This window comes from Apteryx rowi, unplaced genomic scaffold (genome assembly GCF_003343035.1).
Source record: "Apteryx rowi isolate R43461 unplaced genomic scaffold, aptRow1 scaffold_530, whole genome shotgun sequence".
NCBI lineage: Eukaryota > Metazoa > Chordata > Aves > Apterygiformes > Apterygidae > Apteryx > Apteryx rowi.
This window is the reverse complement of record NW_020450795.1, coordinates 367546-386709: the sequence shown is the minus strand read 5'-3', so window position 1 is coordinate 386709 and position 19164 is coordinate 367546. Positions and strand designations below refer to the sequence as shown.

The 19164-nt window shown below is 52.4% G+C and overlaps 1 protein-coding gene across 17 annotated transcripts in view; it reads left to right on the top strand.

Annotated features, from left to right (window-relative positions):
• Positions 1 to 18852, top strand: part of TPM3 (tropomyosin 3) — a 20786-nt gene extending 1934 nt beyond the window's left edge. The window contains exons 1-11 of one of the 17 annotated variants that reach the window (XM_026080836.1): positions 842 to 1054; positions 5642 to 5775; positions 6635 to 6752; positions 6986 to 7056; positions 8433 to 8508; positions 9021 to 9083; positions 9263 to 9332; positions 11148 to 11226; positions 13158 to 13227; positions 16910 to 17032; positions 17636 to 18852. In XM_026080836.1, the coding sequence (XP_025936621.1) occupies positions 923 to 1054; positions 5642 to 5775; positions 6635 to 6752; positions 6986 to 7056; positions 8433 to 8508; positions 9021 to 9083; positions 9263 to 9332; positions 11148 to 11226; positions 13158 to 13227; positions 16910 to 16987 (891 nt within the window). In that variant the 5' untranslated portion in view covers positions 842 to 922 and the 3' untranslated portion in view covers positions 16988 to 17032; positions 17636 to 18852. The other 16 variants (XM_026080837.1, XM_026080835.1, XM_026080845.1 and 13 more) reach the window with 16 other exon arrangements.
• Positions 18853 to 19164: the final 312 nt, after the last annotated feature.

The following is a 19164-nucleotide window of genomic DNA, read 5'->3' as shown; positions in this document are numbered from 1 at the left end:
CCCCCGTGGGGCAGTGCTGGGTCCCAGCTCCCCGCAGGGCAGTGCCGTGTTCCAGCCCCCCGTGGGGCAGCGTTGGCCCCCAGTGGGGCAGTGCCATGTCCCCCGTGGGGCAGTGCGTATCCTGGCCCTCCATGGGGCAGTGCCAGGTTCCCTGTGGGGCGGTGCCGTGTCCCCCGTGGGGCAGTGCCGTGTCCCAGCCCCCCATGGGGCAGTGCTGGCCCTCCATGGGGCAGTGCCGTGTCCCCCGTGGGGCGGTGCCATGTTCCAGCCCCCCGTGGGGCAGTGCCGTGTCCTGGCCCCCCATGGGGCGGTGCCGTGTTCCAGCCCCCTGTGGGGCGGTGCCGTGTCCCCAGTGGGGCAGTGCCTTCTCCCCCGTGGGGCAGTGCCGTGTTCCAGCCCCCCGTGGGGCAGCGCTGGCCCCCAGTGGGGCGGTGCCGCGTCCCGGCTCCCCGTGGGGCAGTGCCAGGTTCCCTGTGGGGCGGTGCCGTGTCCCCCGTGGGGCAGTGCCGTGTCCCCGTCCCCTGTGGGGCAGTGTCGTGTCCCGGCCCCCAGCGGGGCGGTGCCGTGTCCCCCGTGGGGCGGTGCTGTGTCCCGGCCCCCCGTGGGGCAGCGTTGGCCCCCAGTGGGGCGGTGCCGTGTCCCCCGTGGGGCAGTGCCGTGTCCCCTGTGGGGCGGTGCCGTGTCCCGGCCCCCCGTGGGCCCGCGCCGGGCCTGGATGCGCCCCGTCGCCATGGCGACGCGGGGCGGGGCGGGGCACATCCGGGCCCCGCGGCGGGCCGAGGTGGGAGGGGGGGAGAGGGGGCGCGCGGCGGAAGTGACGTCACTTCCCCGGTGGCGGGGCCGGGGCGGCGGGTTCCGGTATTTCAGGGCGGGGCCGGGCGGCGGCGCGGAGCGGAGCGGCGGCGGCGGCGGCGCGGGAGCCATGGCGGGGGCCACCACCATCGAGGCGGTGAAGCGCAAGATCCAGGTGCTGCAGCAGCAGGCGGACGACGCCGAGGAGCGCGCCGACCGCCTGCAGCGCGAGGTGGAGGCCGAGCGCCGCAACCGCGAGCAGGTACCGGCGCGCCGGCACCCCGCGGCCCCGCCGGGCCTCCCCCCTCCCGCTGCGGCGGGGCCGCCGGCCCCGCTCCGCTCCTCCCGCCCCCGGTGCGCCGGCCGGGCCCCGGGATGCCGCTCCCGGTTTGTGGCGGGGTCCCCGGGGGTTGCCTGGCCCGGGGTGGGGGGGTGGAGTTATCCCAGCCCCGGTGGCGCCGGGCTCCGGCGCAGCTTCGTGGCTTTGGCCCCGGGCGTTTGGCTTGCGGGGAGCAAGCGGCTGAGGGGGAGACCGGGACTGGGCGAGGAGGGGCGGCGGCGACCGGGCAGTGCCCGCCCGGCCTCGTTCCGCCACCGCGGGGAGAGGTTTAATGGCACCGGCCGCGGGAACGGCTGCGTCTCCGCCTGTCAAACTCGCTTCTGCCCCGTCGTGCGGTGAGAAACGCTTTCGGCCCTGCCGAAACTCCACGCGGCCCTTGGCTGAGCCGTGCTCGCACCCGGGCGCTGCCGCTGCCGCCGAGCGGAGCTTTGCCTGCCTGTCCGCGGACGGCGCCGGGGTCTCGAGGCTGCAGGTCCAAGTGCCGATTTACGCGTCCCCTGAGGCAGCGGGGCTGCCGGTGCCCCTGGCCGGGATCGAAACAGGCCTTGCGTTCCCTGCCTGTCCGGAAGGCTTAGTGTCTTTCCCTAAGAATTGCCCGTCGCTGAGGCTTTGCGTGTCCCTGGCTGTCTGAGTAGGTGTGCGGAGGGAGCCCGGTGCCTGGTTTTCCGGCTGTTGTACGGATCTCCTGTCTTGCTGAATGCTTGCCTGTAGCTACAGCACTGCTGCGTTGGATGCACCCTGCTGTCCTACGGTCTTGCCTGGAGCRCTGACTTCTTGCTCCCTGTGCTGGGCCGTCTGTTTTACTTGCTGTGATGAGTTGGGGTCTGCAGGAATTAAGGAAGCCCCTTCGGGCAGGACAAGCAGCTAGCTGCTAGAGGTCAGATGTGCGGCATAACCGTTCAGGAAAGCCAGGTCTGGGCAGCAGCGCTTTGAAATTTGGGCCTCTTTGAACATCTGCGTAAGCTTAGCCAGGCTTTTTGTAAATACAGCATTACCTCAGCACACAGCTATCTAGAAGATGAGCTACTTGAAATGGTCTGTTTAGGAAAGGTTTAGCCCCTCTGAGCTAGTGGCAAAGTGAGTGTCTGTGACTTACCTGGCAGGACAGTTTGCTTGTTCTCGCTGAGGTTCCCTGAATCTGAAACCTGGTGTTGAAACGGCTGGAAGGGGGGGCTGACATCTAGGCTGTGGTGTTTGCAAGAGTACGAAAGCTGCTGACTGTTTGCTGCTGCGGAACAGCTCTGGGTTTCACTTACTGTTCTCCCTGCAACAGGCTCAGGGAGGGGGTAGTAACATCTCGCAGGTCTGCTTCTGAGCTGTGGCATACCTTGGGCAAAACAGCTGCCTCCAGCTCGGCAGATGCTGAGGAACTGCCAGCCGAAAAGCATCAGGAATTGGAGGGAGCTGGTGGATTTTTTTTTTTGTGTTGTCTCACAAACCAGCTTTGAACTGAARCTGGCTTGTGCAGGGACCCGAGGGTGCTGGGGAGGAGCTGAAGAGGGTTCTCCATCTCTGGTCAGATTTCCTGGCTGCTTGCTCACTCTGGGCTGTTCAAGAGGAAGGGGAGGAACCCAGCCATCTTGTCTGGCCCAATGTTGCAAGCACAAAGGTGTAAGTAGCCTTGGCATGTGCTGATAAAATGGAAGTGATCTCACTTGTGATGCTGCCAGTGCAGGAGCTCAGTGGAAAACTCCTAGACTGTATCCTGCTGAAATACTGGCTAATGAGTGGGGATCTCCGCTGTTCAGTGCAGGATGCCTCGAATACTGGCGTCCTTGTTGTGAAAGTGTGGGGGAAGGGGAGCAGACAGTGACTGGGCTGGAATTGCTCGAAGGGAAGGAAGGAGCAACCACATCAAAATCTAAACTGGCAAGCACCCTGCTCTTGCAGTTCCCTCAGACCAAAAGACTGAGGCAACTCATGAACAGCAGGCCAGTAAGGCAGGCAGATGCTGGAGCTCTTTGCAGGGAAGGTTCGAGGGGCGGACAGATCTTTGGATCGCTCAGATCTGAGTGAGACTCTGCAAATTTGCACTGTGACTTTACTGCTAATTTTGTTCAAATAACAAGGCTGAGGCTTTTAAAGCCAGAATGCTGAAGTCTAAATGTGTGGCGTGGATGATGTCCATGAGGAGCAGTGTGTCACTGCTTCTGTGGGGTTCCTGGGACAGATCTGCCTTTGCTGTTAAGTCTGATAGAAGATTCTACTGTGCGGTAAAATGAAGCCACTCCCAAACCTTAGTTCTGCTCTTTATTTGCAGCCACATAAGGAATTCTCCTGCAATAGCAGTGTTGTCATGGGAACATGCATGCTTCCACACCAGCTTGCTGGAGCCCTGTTACAYGGAGAGAGAATTCGTGCCTGCAGTGTAGTGGCATCTTGCGCTCACCCCAGAATGTGTGTCTTGGCCCTCGTGTGCTGCTGGGTCCTGAGGAATTTCCCTGGCCTGGGGAAGTGGTGCGGAACCATGAATGCCATGGAAAGTTTGGCCCATGGCTTGCAGGGCTCTTTGTAGCTCTCTGACTCAGGGTTGTCTTCCCGAGTCTGCGGGAAGTACAGAGTAACGGGAATGTCCTGTTCAGTAGCGGGGCTGCCTGGAAGTGTCACTCCGGTGTTCAAGGGAAGCCTGCCAGCTTCAGTTGTATCCAGTGAAGAAAAGCAGAAATAACGGATAAGGGTCCTTCTGCAGACCCCCTTAACAAGGAGAGAGGCAGTTCCTTAACAGCAAGGGAGTTTTTTTGGGTGAGTCAAGCTCTGACTACAGGAAGTCAGGGTTAAGTGATGAGGTTCTGGAGGTCAGGAAACAGGCCTGCCGTGCTGGTGTGCCCCTACCCCTYGGGAGAAGGGGGAGGCTCACTGTCTTGACAGCTTCTTGCCTCTTTAATAGGCTATATGCATGTGTGTCAAACTGTCTCCTTTCCAGTTCTGTTTAACATATCATTTTGTTCCTCTTCTAGCAGACCACTTCCTCCTCCGGAGGAATGCGCTGGCTGCTCCAGCAGGGCTGGGTCTGTGGCCGCATGCTGCAGCGCTGGCTTGTTTGAGCATCAAAGTGCTGCAGGTTTCCATGGTGAAGAGCAGGGTGTGCCCGCATGGGAGCTCCTCTTAAAGCAAGTTCCGGGCTTGCAACCTGCATTTTGAAACCTGCTGCTGGGAGGTGCTGATCACCTTGCTGCCAGCCAGGGCACCGCACAGTGGTGTTCAGGAGCTGGCCTGGGAGGGAAGAGCTCGGACAGCTGCCCCCGGGAGCTGAACTTGATTTGCGTTAAACCCTATTCTAACACTAGCCTCTTTCATAGCTCTGCTCCTCCCTCCTTGGGCATCGGCCGGCTTGCTTAGAAGCAGCACGCCCTTGCAGGCTGCTTTGTTACAAGTAGCTGGGATATTTCATATATGCCTGGCATGTGCCTGGGCACTAGTGTCTCTGTAGTAGATCACAATGTTGTCCTGAAATGGCTGTAGTCCCATGGCATCTCTGTAACGGCTTGGAAATCCTGCCGAAGAACAGGATGTCATGTCCCTYGGGGGTGGCTCTGATGGGGCTTTAGTGTCTCCAAAGCTTCCAGGCTTTCCGCCAGTTCTGGTCAAGGGTGGATGACACTGTGGTTGATTGGGTGTATGCGATAGCTTCTAATCTCTGCTGATTTCACTAAAGCCCTGGTCATTCCTGTGGTTGTGCTTCCGGGTACTGTCTTACAGCAAATGCAGARCCCACAGCTCGCAGCAGTTTCAGACTCCTGGGTAGTAAGGCTGAAATGAGGTGGCTGTCTCCACCAAGCTGTCTCTTGCTGGGGCACAGCCTCCCTAGCTTATTTCAAGATTGGATCAGACTTTTACTCTTTCTCTGGGTTATTAGTGAATTGCTGGGAGGAAGGAAACCTAGAGCACAGTTGGCTATTCATGGCTTGAGTCGCTGGAATTGTGGGCACTAAAGCTATTGGCTGAACCAAGTTGCTGCCCCGGGTCTGGGGCAGCTCTGCAGAAAGCCTGATCTGTCGGCACTGACGCGGCTTGGCAGACCTCTGAACCTGGAGCTATTAATCTTTCTTGCTTTGCTGCTAAGAGAACTTGTTTCAAGCAACACTCATGTCCAGATCACATGGACAAACTGACTTTATGCTAAATAGCAGGCTGCCATGGAGCTCTGGTGTGGTGGATAAATAGAGCTGTGATTGATGGCCTGGCAGGGTTACAGCAGCTGTGAAGGAAGACGCATCAAGCCATAAACACTAAGTAGATGACTTATGCTAAACTGTCAAGTCAGCTCAAGCTGACATGTGAGAAACCTGCAGAATGACTGCCATACTTGCTAAGCTGTATGTTAAATCTTGCAAGGCTTAACGCGCAAGCATCTGGGGAGTGCTGTCTCGGTGTAAGAAAGTGGATAAAGCACCTTGTCTTTGGTTTGGTTTCCGGTGTGCTGCCACTGACCTAAAGGCAGACCTCAGCTGCCCTGCACTAGCTGCTAGACCTGCTACAGACTGAGTCACTCTGATCTGCTCCCTCTAGGCTGAGGCAGAAGTGGCATCTTTGAATCGCCGTATCCAGCTGGTAGAGGAGGAGTTGGATCGAGCCCAGGAGCGTCTTGCCACAGCCCTGCAAAAGCTGGAAGAGGCAGAGAAGGCTGCAGATGAAAGTGAAAGGTGAGCAGGGGTTGCTGCTCTCACTTGGTGAAACATCCAAATGTGCTCCTGGCTGAGGGCCCCGTGCCATCAACCTTTTGGGTTTCCTGGAGGGTGGGAAGTAAACGCCACATCAAGGCTGGATGTGGGAGTCTGAGGCTCTGCATAAGCAGCTACTAAAACAATGCTGTGGCCTTACGTGAGTATTCTCAGAACCTGAGGCTAAGTAGCAAGCAAGTGCCATGGGCTCTGCTGCATCTCTGCCTCGGAGGCAAGAGAAATGAGCGGGTTCTGGGAAGCCATTTATTGGGTAAAGATGACTGCTGGGAGTGGGGGAAGCTTTTCTTCCTGCTGCTTCTGCCAGAAGCCTCCATTCTGGCAGATGTCCCTTGCTAACCTGGCAGTGTGATTCAGAGGGGAGTGGTCCCATCAAAGTGCTTCCAGTTGGCTGATGTGCTTCATCAATGCATATGCTGTAGTGAGCAGCCTGACCCAGCTGATGTCCTGCCATAATGACAAACTTGGCTCTTCCTATATTTCAGCCTGGAAAGTGCTCAGCTCAACTGTACAGAGTCCCCTAAGAGCCTGACTTGTCCTTCTCAGCAGCACCCTGTTTCTCTTGGTCAAGGAGTCCAGTGAGCTGCTGGAATAATGCTCCAGGRAAGAGTTAATTCTGAGCAATTGAAGTTGCTCTGTTTGCATCAGCCCAGCAGTGTCTGTCTTGCCGTGCTACCCTCTGCACTCAGAGGTCTTGYAGCTTATGGGGAAGCAACATTGTTCCAGTGGGAGCACTGTTAATGCTCTGAAATGCATTACACTCCTGCTGGCTTGTACCGGATTGGCTTATACATCTCCYATCACTGCACTTTCTTTTGGGCAGAGGCATGAAAGTCATTGAAAACAGAGCTCTGAAGGATGAGGAGAAGATGGAACTGCAGGAGATCCAGCTCAAGGAAGCCAAGCACATTGCTGAGGAGGCAGACAGGAAGTATGAGGAGGTGAGGYTCTTGGATGCTCTCATACAGCTGGCCTTGGCCAGGAGAGGCGGCTCCTCTTCCTGCAGACAGTGTTTTCCTCAGCAAACATGGGGGGAGCCTGGCTCTCAGCAGAGCTACACCAGTGTTACCCCTTGCCAAGAGACTCTGGTGACTCCAGCGAGCGTTTCCTTTACTACCTTGCATGGCCTGTGAGTACAAGATACCTTCCTGTTAACTCTGACTCTCCCTTCCAGGTTGCTCGGAAACTGGTGATCATAGAAGGAGATCTGGAGCGTACTGAAGAGAGAGCCGAGCTTGCGGAGTCGTGAGTATATCTGCTCGCATACAACTTGCATGTCTATCTTTGCATGGAAACTAACACTAACAGAGCATTTCTAACCTTGTTACACAAGGCCTAAAGTATCATCTTCAGATGAAAGAGTTGGAAATAATCTGCTCTGAACAGGATTAAGTCCACTGAGAATGTAGAGTTTGTGCATCAAACTTGGCATGATTTGCCTTGTAGAGGAGATGTTCTGCCTCTTTGCATGGATTGACCTCTTAGGCAGTAAAGGCCAAAGGATCCTTCTCCACTCAGTATTCACTAGCACTGCTTTGTATGGTCACTAGCTCCTTACACATTGCTGTGGGGCACCTGAGTGCACAGTGCTTGTCCTAAAACTGCAAAGGCCTCCCGAGCGGGGAGTTGAAGCGGCATGTGGAATGTCCAAAGACAGATCTGAGGCTGGTCTCTGGCCTCTTAAATAAAAATAATAAAAAAAAATCTAGTAACCACTAGAGACTTTTGCACTGCATTGTTGAGCAGCAAGCTAAACTTCCTCTGCTCAGAGCAGAGACACAAATTGCATTGTCTGGACTCCTTTCACTTGTCTGGATGCTTTAACTGATCCTTAAGGAGTTGGTCAGGGCCTTTCTCAGTCTTCTGGGCCTCGTCTAACAAAGTGTGTATGCAGCAATAGCGCTGTGCTTCCTGCCCAGACATGCATGTCATGACTGTGACATTTTTGTTTTTTCCCCTCTCCCCTTTTTGCTCTGCTTTATTGTGTTATTTGTGGTCCTTTTTGACCCTTGCCCCCACCTGGCTTGTGCCATCATGTGACCGTCACTAACAGTCGTTGCCGGGAGCTGCGGGAGCAGATCAGAGTGATGGACCAGAACTTGAAGTGTCTGTCTGTTGCTGAAGAAAAGGTACTAACCTTTCCCTTCTCAAACCATTAAACCAAARCTCTTGTGGTCGTCTTGTTACACTCCTTCCTTCAGCTTAATTGCATCTTTCTCTCCTGGAATGCTCTGTCCTCTCTGACCATAAATATTTCTGTCTGAATGGATGGCAGCTGTCCAGCTATCCATCAGAACAACTTCCCCCTTACAGCAAACTAAACATGCAACTTCTACTTGAAGACTCTAGGTCCGGCACAAATCTGTGTCCACATCTCGGCTGCTCAGTTCAGTGCCCTGTGCCCATGCCAGTAGATTATTTAAAATGTGAACTTGGAGGCTGGGAGGGAACTTGCTTCCYGCAGAAGTGCCTTGAAGCAAGGTCTCATCCAGTCTGATCATTTTGTCTCCTAAAAAACTCTTTGGTCTTCCCTGCACATGGATTCACTTCTCATCTCTCCTGTCTTTCCTTCCCACTTCTTCTTTTCTTCGTTTCCTCCCTTTCTTTACAAAAATCCACAGTAAATGTTCCGAGCTGGAGGAGGAGCTGAAGAATGTCACCAACAATCTCAAGTCTCTTGAGGCTCAGGCTGAGAAGGTAGGGCTGCTTTTCAAAGGGCCAGAAACCTTTCTGTTTTGCTAGAAGAGTGTGTGACTGCAGAGCACCCACTAGGATGGAAATGATGCAACTGCAGCCTTAAGCAAGTGTGGAGAGCAGTGGTTGTTCTCCTGGGAGCCACAGGCCTGGGAGAACTAACGGATTTCAGTGCAGAGCTAATGTTGACTTCCAGAAGCTGGGAGTGCGGGAAGTCTGACTGCCCTTCCCTGCCTTGAGGCAGATGCGAGCAGCCCAAGATGTTTATGCTGATTGGATGTGAATTATTATGTGCCCAACTTCATATGTTGCGTGTATGGTTTAGGACTTGCTGCCTGATCCAGTTCTGCTGGACTAGGGTAGGGGCGTGAATAGCCATCAGTTGGAAGCTCCCGTGGGCACGTATATGCAGCAAGGAGTTTGTCTCCCTTTGTAGCTGCAAGATCTCTGGAGTGGGAGATATCTGGGGTTGCTGAGGGCTGCTGTTTGCTGACTCTCTCTCTCCTTTTCCACAGTACTCCCAAAAAGAGGATAAATATGAAGAAGAGATCAAGATCCTGACTGATAAACTCAAAGAGGTGAGTGACCATGTCAGGACAGCCCAGTCATGTGGGCTGGCCCCATGGAGATTCAGTCCTCAATTTCCTTGAGGAGAGACATGGAGGATGGGAGATGCCACATCCTCAGGCTGATGCTTTTCTAGTCCTTTGCTGCATGTGAAAGCTGTTGCACTGACTGACTCACTCCTGTCTGGCAGGCAGAGACTCGTGCTGAATTTGCTGAACGATCTGTAGCCAAGCTGGAGAAGACCATTGATGATTTGGAAGGTACATTCTGGGGATGGGGAAGCCAAAGAACATGTGAGGAGTGGGGAGCTGAGGAAGGCTGTCTCCCAGGTAGCTGGAGAGTGGAGACACTGCTCTGCCCTTGGAGCATAGCCAAACTCAGCCTGCAAGGTGAGGTTGGAGCCTCTGGGCTCAAGAACTGTGCCCAATGTATCTGCTCTTAATGAGGCCTGCCACAGCACAGCCAGAAAACAAAGCTCTTGATCTGAACATCTTGCTATATCTGACTCATAGTAACAGACAGCATGGATGGTAGGTCTTGGCTGTGATGTCCTCAGGAATGTAACTGGATTACTATACTCCAGTTTAACCGAAGTTAAGGAGTGGGGTAGGAAAAGCCACCTGAACTCAACAGGAACTGGCTTCAATAACATACTTCTGTGCAGAACTGCATGCATGTGGCTAGCTGCTGCAGACAGCATTACTGCAAGTCAGCTGCAGACAGTAGCTAGTGAGCCATGAGCCAGCCCCCGTGAAGATTCAGACTGCCCAGCATCAGTCCTGATTCAAGATTAAATCACCCGAAGCCCCATCCATGCAGTGTGATGTCTGCTTTTGTCAAGGATGGGTTTCTTTCCTCCTTCTGTTCCTGGTTTCGCAGTACTTAAGAAACACTCTCCTGACACCTGACTTCACAGAATCCTACCTCTCCCCAAAGGATGAGAAGAGAAGGTTCCAGCTACCTGTTTTAGCTCGGGGGCTGTGGCTGAGTCTTCTGTAGACAGCTGCGGATGGAGTGCTGGTGCTGGCAAGCCAAAAGTCTTAGTGGCCCCCTGCCTTGACCACAGCATGTGCCTTAGTGGTCTTTTAGTGTCAGGTCTTGGAGATTCAAAGCTGCATTGTTCCATCTGGAGTTGCTCAGGAGTTTTATCTAGAAATAGCAATGGTGTCAGCTGAGCTGTTCCAGAACTGCAGCCAAGCAGCAATCTGAGCCAATTCATGATCCAGGGCAAGCCTTTATTGGGAACTGCAAAAACTCCTCCAAGTCCATGTATGCTACCCTTGAAACACACTGGGAGAGTTGGCTCCAGTCTACAGTCTTGCTGCTGAAGTGACCTAGTTTATGACAACTGACAAAGTTCTCTGGGCTCTGCAAAACAGTTAACAACATTAACAGCTGTGCTGTAGCCTAGGCAGTCAGTGTTGGGAGAAGTCTCTGCCAGCTCTACATGATCCTAAAGGAGTGCATCAGTACAAGTTTCAAGACTGCCTCCTCCACTGAAGGCAGGTGATCTGCTAGTTGGCTCCATTATCTGATGGAGAACACAGGTGTGGCTTGTCTGTTCAGCTTATCCTGCCTAGCTGTGTGTGTACATAATGGGAATTCCCTCTGATGCCTAGGACTATTACTTAACTGACTTCTCCCAAACAGGTTTTTTGTATTGAAACTGAAGGTGAGAACAAAGCACTTAATTGATCTATGCCTTTCTTTGGTTTAGCAATTGGATCATCTCCCTGAAAAGTGGAGTTGCCCTTCCCTGGTACTCCATCTGTCAGTGGTTCCTGCTGACCTAGCAGAGCAGCTTGTTCTCACAAGCTAATGTGGTTTGAGCTCTTGGCTTTGTTCACCTTAGAGCTGGCTTGTAATCTGGAAGGCACTCGCTGGTCAGCCTGTCCTCAAGCTGTCAGAACCCTCTCATTCATTGCTCAGGAACTAATAGAGTTGTAATGTCTGCACATCTGACTTCATTTTCTTCCATTCATGAATCCCATACTGCTTTTCCTGACCCAGGGTGTTGGAAGAACTCTGCCTTCCCTCATTGTTTCCCTTTTGTTCTCCTCCTAAACCTCTTCTAGATGAGCTCTATGCCCAGAAACTGAAGTACAAAGCAATTAGTGAGGAACTGGACCACGCCCTGAATGACATGACTTCCATGTAAATATGAGCGGGCTGGTGTTTGCCTCTTGCTTCAGCAGGCTAGACCGCCAGAGCTTGCTTGGTTTGCTGTGATTTCCATAGCCAGTGAATCAATGGCATTGTGTCTAGGTTACTTCTACAGATCTCTGCCTCTAGGATTGTGGAGGCTTCCTTGCAGCATGCTGTATTCTAACTCTAGGTCCTTGTGATCTGCATGTGTAATTCTGAGTGCTGTGCTGGCCTTAAAGGGTTCTGACTTGAACTCACTGATCTGTGCTAAGGAATGCAATTCCCAGTCCCACTGGAAAAGGCTTCCTAAGGTAATGCTGCTTAGTTGCCTGCTAGAGCAATGGGCCATGGTCTCAGGATTCCTCTTGGAAGAGGCTGTGGATAGTGCTCAAGTGGATTCCTCAGGAATTGCCATAACAGGCTTGGGATGGAGTGGATCATGAAGTGATCTGTGGAAGTAGCTGAACTCGTGTGTTTCTGCAACTTTGCTACTTAGCTTTTTGTTCAGATTTGCTGTGGATTCTGCTAACAGCTGCTCTGCACAGTCCTTACCACTAACCAAGGAAAGGCCAGGTACTTGTGTTGTAGAGGAAGAGCCTTAATGCTAGCATCTGAAAGCTCCCTGAACAGTTTGCTGTGCACACACACTTAAGCCTCTCTTAAAATTAGTGTCTCCTTCTGTTTCACACAGATAAGTCTTGTGATTCCAAACTCCACTTTGGATTTGCCTCTCTGCTTGATGGCTTGTTCTGCATCTGCACCCTGCATTCATGCTCTCATCATCTCACTCTGAATTCCAGTACCTTTTTCCAGTTACTGTGTGCAGGCCATCACTGGGAACGAATGCTGTTGTAAGGATACTGAAACTTGACAGCAGCAGCAGCCCCCCAGTTATACCACGCTTGCTTCTAAACAAAGCTCTCTCTGTTTGACCTGATGTGCCAGACACTGCTGTGCTCTAAGGGGCTGCCCTTTCAATGTCTGGGTGTAGCTGGGAGTATGTTGTGTTCTCATCTGCATATCTTGTGTAGAGCCATAAAGCTCCTTTTGTATTTCTCTTGCCTCTTGTTTGAGCATGATGTCACCTTTTTTTAAGAAAAACAACTCTTGTATAAATTGAATGGAACGGCTGGTGCTGTTGAGAAATGGATTTCTAGTGACCATTTGCTGCTTTAGAGTAACTGTTTCAATGTTGCCTTCAAATCAGTGTAATCTTTATTGGTGTTGGTGGAATACATAGACTTCATTAATGCACTGAATTTTTACCCTTTGGGTGTCTTATTGGCTCACATGTGAATTGCAGCTCTGCAAACAGTGCCTCAATGCACAGCATGCTCTGTAGGATCAAATAGGATGCTTGGGTTTGTAGCAGAAAGTTTTCAAGCTGTGTCCACTTCAGTCTGGCTAAAGACACTCCTCACACTTGATTGCTCTGTAGCATTCACTGGTATCGGTTGCCAAATGCTGGCTTGCAGTGGGAAGCTACCACACCTGATAGACACTAGGTCACTGGCAGGATGTGAAAGCTAATAAATATCAAGCAAATTCTTGCTGAGTTCTAGTCAGACAGGATTGGCTGTGTGCTAGATGCTGCAGTAGCCTGTGCCTGCATGAGGCCCTTCCTTCTGGAATGAGAATTGCACCACAGCAGGGCTGAGGGCATCGGTGCCAGGGAATACAAGCCTGGCAGACTCCTCCAGCTCCCTGTGCAGGGGCTGAGGATGGCAGGTTCCTTCTGGGGAGCATGGCATGGAGCACTACACCGAGCACTGCAGCTGGTGGCAGGCTGCAAACACTTGACACATTTCACTGCTGATTTGAGTCCATTAACTAGTTGTTTTGGTACCATAAGCACTGATCAGCCTGACATAACTGTATATGTTGCCTCATGGTGGCTTGTCAAATACTTTTTCCTTCCTGGATTGGCTTGTCTGCCACAGGGCCCGAAGAGCCCTTCATGAGCCGAGTTTTGGTGAAATGGGACACCCCCGGTGGTTTCCTGAATTTCAGGTTTGTTTGCATTCAGTTCTCCCACACAAATGGCACTAGCAGTAAGCATAGTCCAAGCACACTGAACTGTCTCTGCCTATCCTCCCTCTGCCTTCTGTATCAGGGCTGTCCCCGCTCTGCTGGACACTRTTGCAGATCTGAGCAGGGAAGGATGGAGCACTCTTGCAAGGGGTTTCAAAGGGTAACAGTTTGGAAAGCTCTAGCAGATGGTGGTCTGGCTTTCCTGAGGTATAAGAAATAGCTCTGTGCCATGTAACCAAAGAGTGAGAATCTGCAACTCTTCAGTAACTAAACCGGCAGCTTAACTAGGGGGTCTAGATCCTGTGCGAAGGKGCAGGGCTTCCATCACAAATAGCGAGGGGAATGGAGGCTTCCAGCCTAGCATTCGGTTGCCAGCTCTTCCTGGGAGGGATGTGGCACCACACTCCCTGCCCTTGTGAAACAGCCTACCTCCTCATTGGGAGGTCTTGTCAATCAAGGGTTTACTACTAACTTGCACAGAGTGTGGAGCAGGTGGCTGTACTGTTGCACAGCGGTGTTGCAAGTGATGTTATCAAAGGCTGGGCTTTGGCAGGCCCTCTCAATGCTAGTCTTGATAGAACTCCTCACTAGGTGGTGGATGGATGTGTGGGTGAAGCAACTTGTGCCCTGGGAGGTTTTGAAAGGCTTCTGGTCTGACTGGATTGCTAGGCTTGTATAGGCTGGTTACCAGGAGCTGGGCTGTTGACTCAGGAGTGCTGCAAATGCAGATAAACTGACCAGGAGGCACAGGTCTTGGAGCGCCCCGAGATGCAAACATGACCTCTGAGGCTGCCCTGCAGGTTGGGTGGGGAAGGGAGAAGGCCAAACACTGGAGCCTGTCCCAGCAGATCTGAGCAAATGCTCAATACTGAGAGGCTATTCCTGAGGTCTAGGAAGGGTCACACCAATTACTTAAGTCAATCTCCTCTTGTGTGGGTGAATAATCAGGTCCATGTGCACAAGTGGTAACATGGGGCACTTGGTTGAAGGCCATCAGCTGTTGCACCAGCCTAGTCACTCATGCTTTTACTAATCAGAGTTCATTTCCATCCTGTGCCATCCTAGAGATCCAGGACTGGCCCTGGTCACCTGGGGCTGGAGACTGTCATCAGGGCGCCCAGTCTACCTGCTGAGAGCCAGCATGGAGGCAAGACGGAATGAGTCTCTAGCAATAGTAGCCTGTATGCAAGGCAGGCACAGGCATAGGCCAGGATGGGATGTTCCTCTCCCATACCACAGTTTCCTTCCGCTTCCCAGTTAGACTGTAGTGGGCAGCAACTGTCAGCTTCTCCTGCTGCTCTTTGGTCCCTCAGTGGCTTTAAAGAAGGAACGGTCAGCATTACTGCTGTCTGTCCTGCAGGCTGAGGCATAGCCGGAGCAGGTGCTGAGGGAGGCTAGGTGAAGGTGTGCTTTTCCCTTGTGTGGCTGTCAGGCTGGAGGGACTGGGCTAAGCCTCTCTGGGAAGGGTGTGTGCTGTGGCCTGTACCATGTGAACAGCTTGGCTCTGTCCTGAATGTCATAGCCAGGACTTGCTCAAGAGTAAAACATTCCTAGGTTGCAAGCAACAAGGAGTAGTGTAGATCTCCCTCAAAGGGTGCCCTAGAAGCTTAGGGTGCTCATAGTACAAAAAGGATTTGAGAAGAAGCCTAAGCTCAGTGTGAGTTGCTCTGCTTTATGCTGGCTCATCGAGCAGTGGCAGCATGCTGTGGGTGTTGCTACAGCCTGACAGAACTATTGGGATTTTTCACCACTTAGAATTCCCCCAAATACAGGAATTGAGGTTGTCTGGCCAGGAGAACACTCTTATCCCACAGGGAGGGGAAAAGATGGATGCTAAACAGGTTCTCTACAGTATTCTGGCTGGCTGTGGCTGACAGATCACATGGCAGGAGTATGGCTGTCCAGTCCTGAGGGGTGACCTGTCCTGGGAGAAGATCAGACTGGTTCCCTCTTGGGGTTACTGATAAAAACACATGCTTGGGTACCAGCCCTGGGGAGGAGTGTGGCTGCTAGTGCCCTGAGAGGGAAGCTCCTGTAAGGACAGGTACCAGGTGTGGGGTGAGGGATGTTGGGTGCAGTGGTAGCCTGTGCCCTGCCCATATGGTTGTTCTGGAGCTCAGGTTCCTATTTTATGGCTACCACAGAACTTCCTCTGTCCGGTATCGAAAGTAGATGCTGCCTTCATTCCCTCTATTGAAGGGGTGAGTTGTTAGTGTGGCACAAAGTCGTGTCCTGGAGGTCTATCCTCCAAGTCAGGTATGAGATGCTGTTACTGTCAGTTCTGTCCTTAGAGCCCTCTGGGTCCCTGTYCTATTGCTGTAACCCCCTCAGTCCCACTGCTGTGTGGTATTGCTCATCCTGGAAGGTAGTTCTGGTCCAGCCATATCTGGATTACCTCCTGCAAAACACTGCATGGGCTTAAAGCACATCCTTACTCTCTCCTTACCTGGGTACAGTGCAGCCCAGCCTGCAGGCTCCTTTTCTGGTGTTCGTCTCTTCCTTCCTCTGCCTTCATAGGCTCTTGGCAGCACTTGCATTTCTGCCTGCCCTTGGCTTCCACTGTGATCTTCCTGAGCAGAAAAGCAAGTTAGAGTAAGACAAATCTTTTGTTCTMCCTGTCTTCATCTATGTAATAGCCTAGACTTGATCCTCAGAGGCATGTGTTACAGAGACAGGTTATTTATGTGCTCATCTTGATACTCTACTAACCTTCCCTTTCTCTCTCTCTCTTTTCCTCTTGTTTCCCCTAATCCTCCTGTTGCTGCTGCAGAGCGCCTGTACAGCCAGCTTGAGAAAAATCGCCTGCTCTCTAACGAGCTGAAGTTAACGCTGCATGATCTGTGTGACTGAGAAGGGGGCCCACTAATGCCATTAAACAAGCTTATTGCGACCACCAATGCTGTGGACCACAGTGAAATCTGATCACTCTTAAGACTGGCAGACTTGCAAATTTTATGCAGTTACTGCTATTTAATGGGGCAGTTGAAGTTGATCCTCTAATGTACTTTATTTAAAAGCTTTTTATAAAAAGGTAACCTCTATTCTTGGTGAAGTAACACTAGGACATGGCTGTTTTCTGAACAGTCTTGTTCRCTAGTTCAGTGGGGCCTGCCTGGCTCCTCCATGGAACTAGAATGGTGCCCACCATCAGAGGGGTGGGCTGGAGTTAGGCCTATGTCTGTTAGATACCTGTCAAGTGCTATGACTTTACTGTTAGCTGAATGACTGTAGGATTTCCTGCTGCATGGAATGATGGCTTCTAACAATAAATCACTGACCTTGTGGTCTGTAAGACACTGCAAACCTGTAGTACTTTCATACAGTTAAGCTCTAACCTAGAAGGTTTGAGGGAAAAGGTTGTTCCTGGGGCCTGACCCCACTGCAGATGCGGAGTCCCAGAATGGGATGGGAAAGCTAATGGACATCTTGAAAGCCAGTCACAAAATACATGGCATAAAGCTGTCTCTTGAGTGCCTCCAGGGAGTCTTTAAATGCTGCTGTTGCTAGTGCCCTAGGAAGGCTGCTTTTCGCTCTATGCTTAGTGCATCATTTCTGAACTGGGAGACAGCTGAGGTCAGACCCTCAGCATTGACCTCAGGAGGGGGGTGGTGGGGAGCTGTCTTGGAGAAACTGCCTGTACCTAAAGGACATCTTTCCACAGCCTGTCTGTCCAGTGTCCCAGCGTGTGGATTTCTTCAGAGATAAGGGTGGGCTGTCCCTTGGAGTAAAGCCTACCTAGAATGCTAGTTGCTGGTCTGAGCTCTCCTCCTGGCTTAAGGAACATGTGAGAACTGACTGTGCAAGCTCCCTGTAGTCTTGGGCAGAGTTGCAGCACCCTTGCTCCTACTTGCTCGCTGCCTGCCATTCACTGAAAAAAGCCTCTTCCCTACTGTCCTTGAGGCATGGTTGTCTGCTACCTGCTGCTAGGTAGTATGGTCTTGGTGACCAGCTTGGCATCTCTATCCTGTGCTAGGGGAAATGGGGGCACAACCAGTTGTAATCCTGGGGGGTGACTTCTACATGTATTTTATCTCTGAGTTGCTCTTGGGTGGCTTGTGGGGCCACTGGGGTCTGCTGTCTGGAAGTGTGGAGGCCCTGGGGAAAGCTAGCTGCAATCTGAGGCACCTGCATGCAAACTACTGCCTAGAGCACTAGCTAAAGGTACATCGTGACCTTGCCACTTGGGAGCACCGGCAACGCGAGAGACAAGGGCCACAGATGAGCAAGGTAACTCCAGAGCTTCTAGCTGCAAATAGCCAGGCACCCAGAAACTGAGAACCTAGCTATGGCAGTGTGCTGGGAATGGGCTAGCACAAGCTTTCTTTGGCAAAGGTTTCTTAGTCGTCTTAAGCTGACTTGTAACTATATAACTCTTGCTTCCCACCAGATAAACTGAAATCCACCAAAGAGGAGCATCTCTGCACGCAAAGAATGCTGGACCAGACCCTGCTAGACCTGAACGAAATGTAATGGATCCCTGCCACTGCCTCTGCCAYGTGATGCCAGTGGGGGCCAGCCCAGCCACTGCTGACCTCTAACCCTTGGGGACCACGGTTTACCTTCTGTTGCCAACTTGACCAAACATTAATCTTCCACTTCACCTCAGGGTTAAAGGTCATCAGGTTGGGCAGAGCTTGAAACAGCATTATTAAGGGAAATAAACAATGCAATAATGTTTGGGGAGCATGTTTGAGATGTATACATTTTGTAACTACCTTTTTTGTAGCAACCATTGTAAACATTCCAAATAACTGAGGCTCATGAGCTACACTTCAAAGCTCTCGGCTTTAAAATTTGGTATTAACCTTCTGTTAATCAGCTCTGGACTGCCCTGCTTTGGCAGGAGAAGAAGGAGGGTGTGACAGTTCCTGGCTGTGGGCTGCTGAATTGGAGTAGCCTGGCTAGGAATGGAAGCCAGTTAGGAAACCTTCCTGCCTCATCCCCTGGGGCCTGCTGGGGCTGGAACTCCTCTCCAGGAGCTATTTGCCAAAAGCACAGTTCAGTTTCTCAGCTTTAAGGTAATGCTGTGTTGTGGAGAAGCAACGTGAGCAGGAGGAGACTTTTTTTTTTTTAAAGCCAAGTCTGTTATCCGAACAACTGAATCTTCACAGGGGTTGTTCCCCTTCCCCTCCCCACAGTGTCGGCCACTTCCTTTCCCCATAGGCTTAGAGAAGCCGTGGCCCCTCTAACCTGTTGCTACACAGGGGTTGAATTTGCCTTCACTAAGTGCTGATGTACCAAGCTTTATCACTCATCGCTGGGTTCAACTTAACAGCTTAAGTACAAAAAGTCTTGTTTTCTTTGAGAAGTTTTGCCTACCCTGGTGGGGGGGAGCGAGGCCTTCCCTCCCGGCCAGGAGTGCTCTTAATGTCTTAATGAGGTACAAGCCATCCTGCAGTGCATTGGTGTGTAGTTGTCGTGAGGCGTGAGTGTGGAGACGTGCCAAGCTCGCCGCGTGTAGCTTGTGGTTCAAGCATGCTGCTTGGTCGTAGCAGTTTTAGGGGCCAATCTGGAGAAAAGAACCATATCAAGTGTTTTGATACTAAATTTGAAGAAAAAAAATTTTTGTCTTACTGTCTTTTGAAATAAAAACCGATCCCTCCACACCGGTGTCTGGCTGCAGTGCTTTCTCGGGGGCTGGGGGTGTCTGTGCCGGTCTCTCGCTGATGGGACGGGCTTCTTCCCGGGGGGGGAGGGGGGGGCGAGTCCTCCCGGTTTTGCCTCAGCCCCGCGGAGCGGAGCCGGGATTTTCCCGCCGCTTCCTCCGACACCTACCGGTGACCGGGGTGGGGCAGGGCGCATGCGCGGCGGGCAGGCGGCGGCGCGCCGCACTGCGCCTGCGCGGAGGTCCTTTGCGCATGCGCGGCGCTGGAAGGCGGGAACGGAGTCCTGCCGCCGCCGCCATTTTGGCTCTGC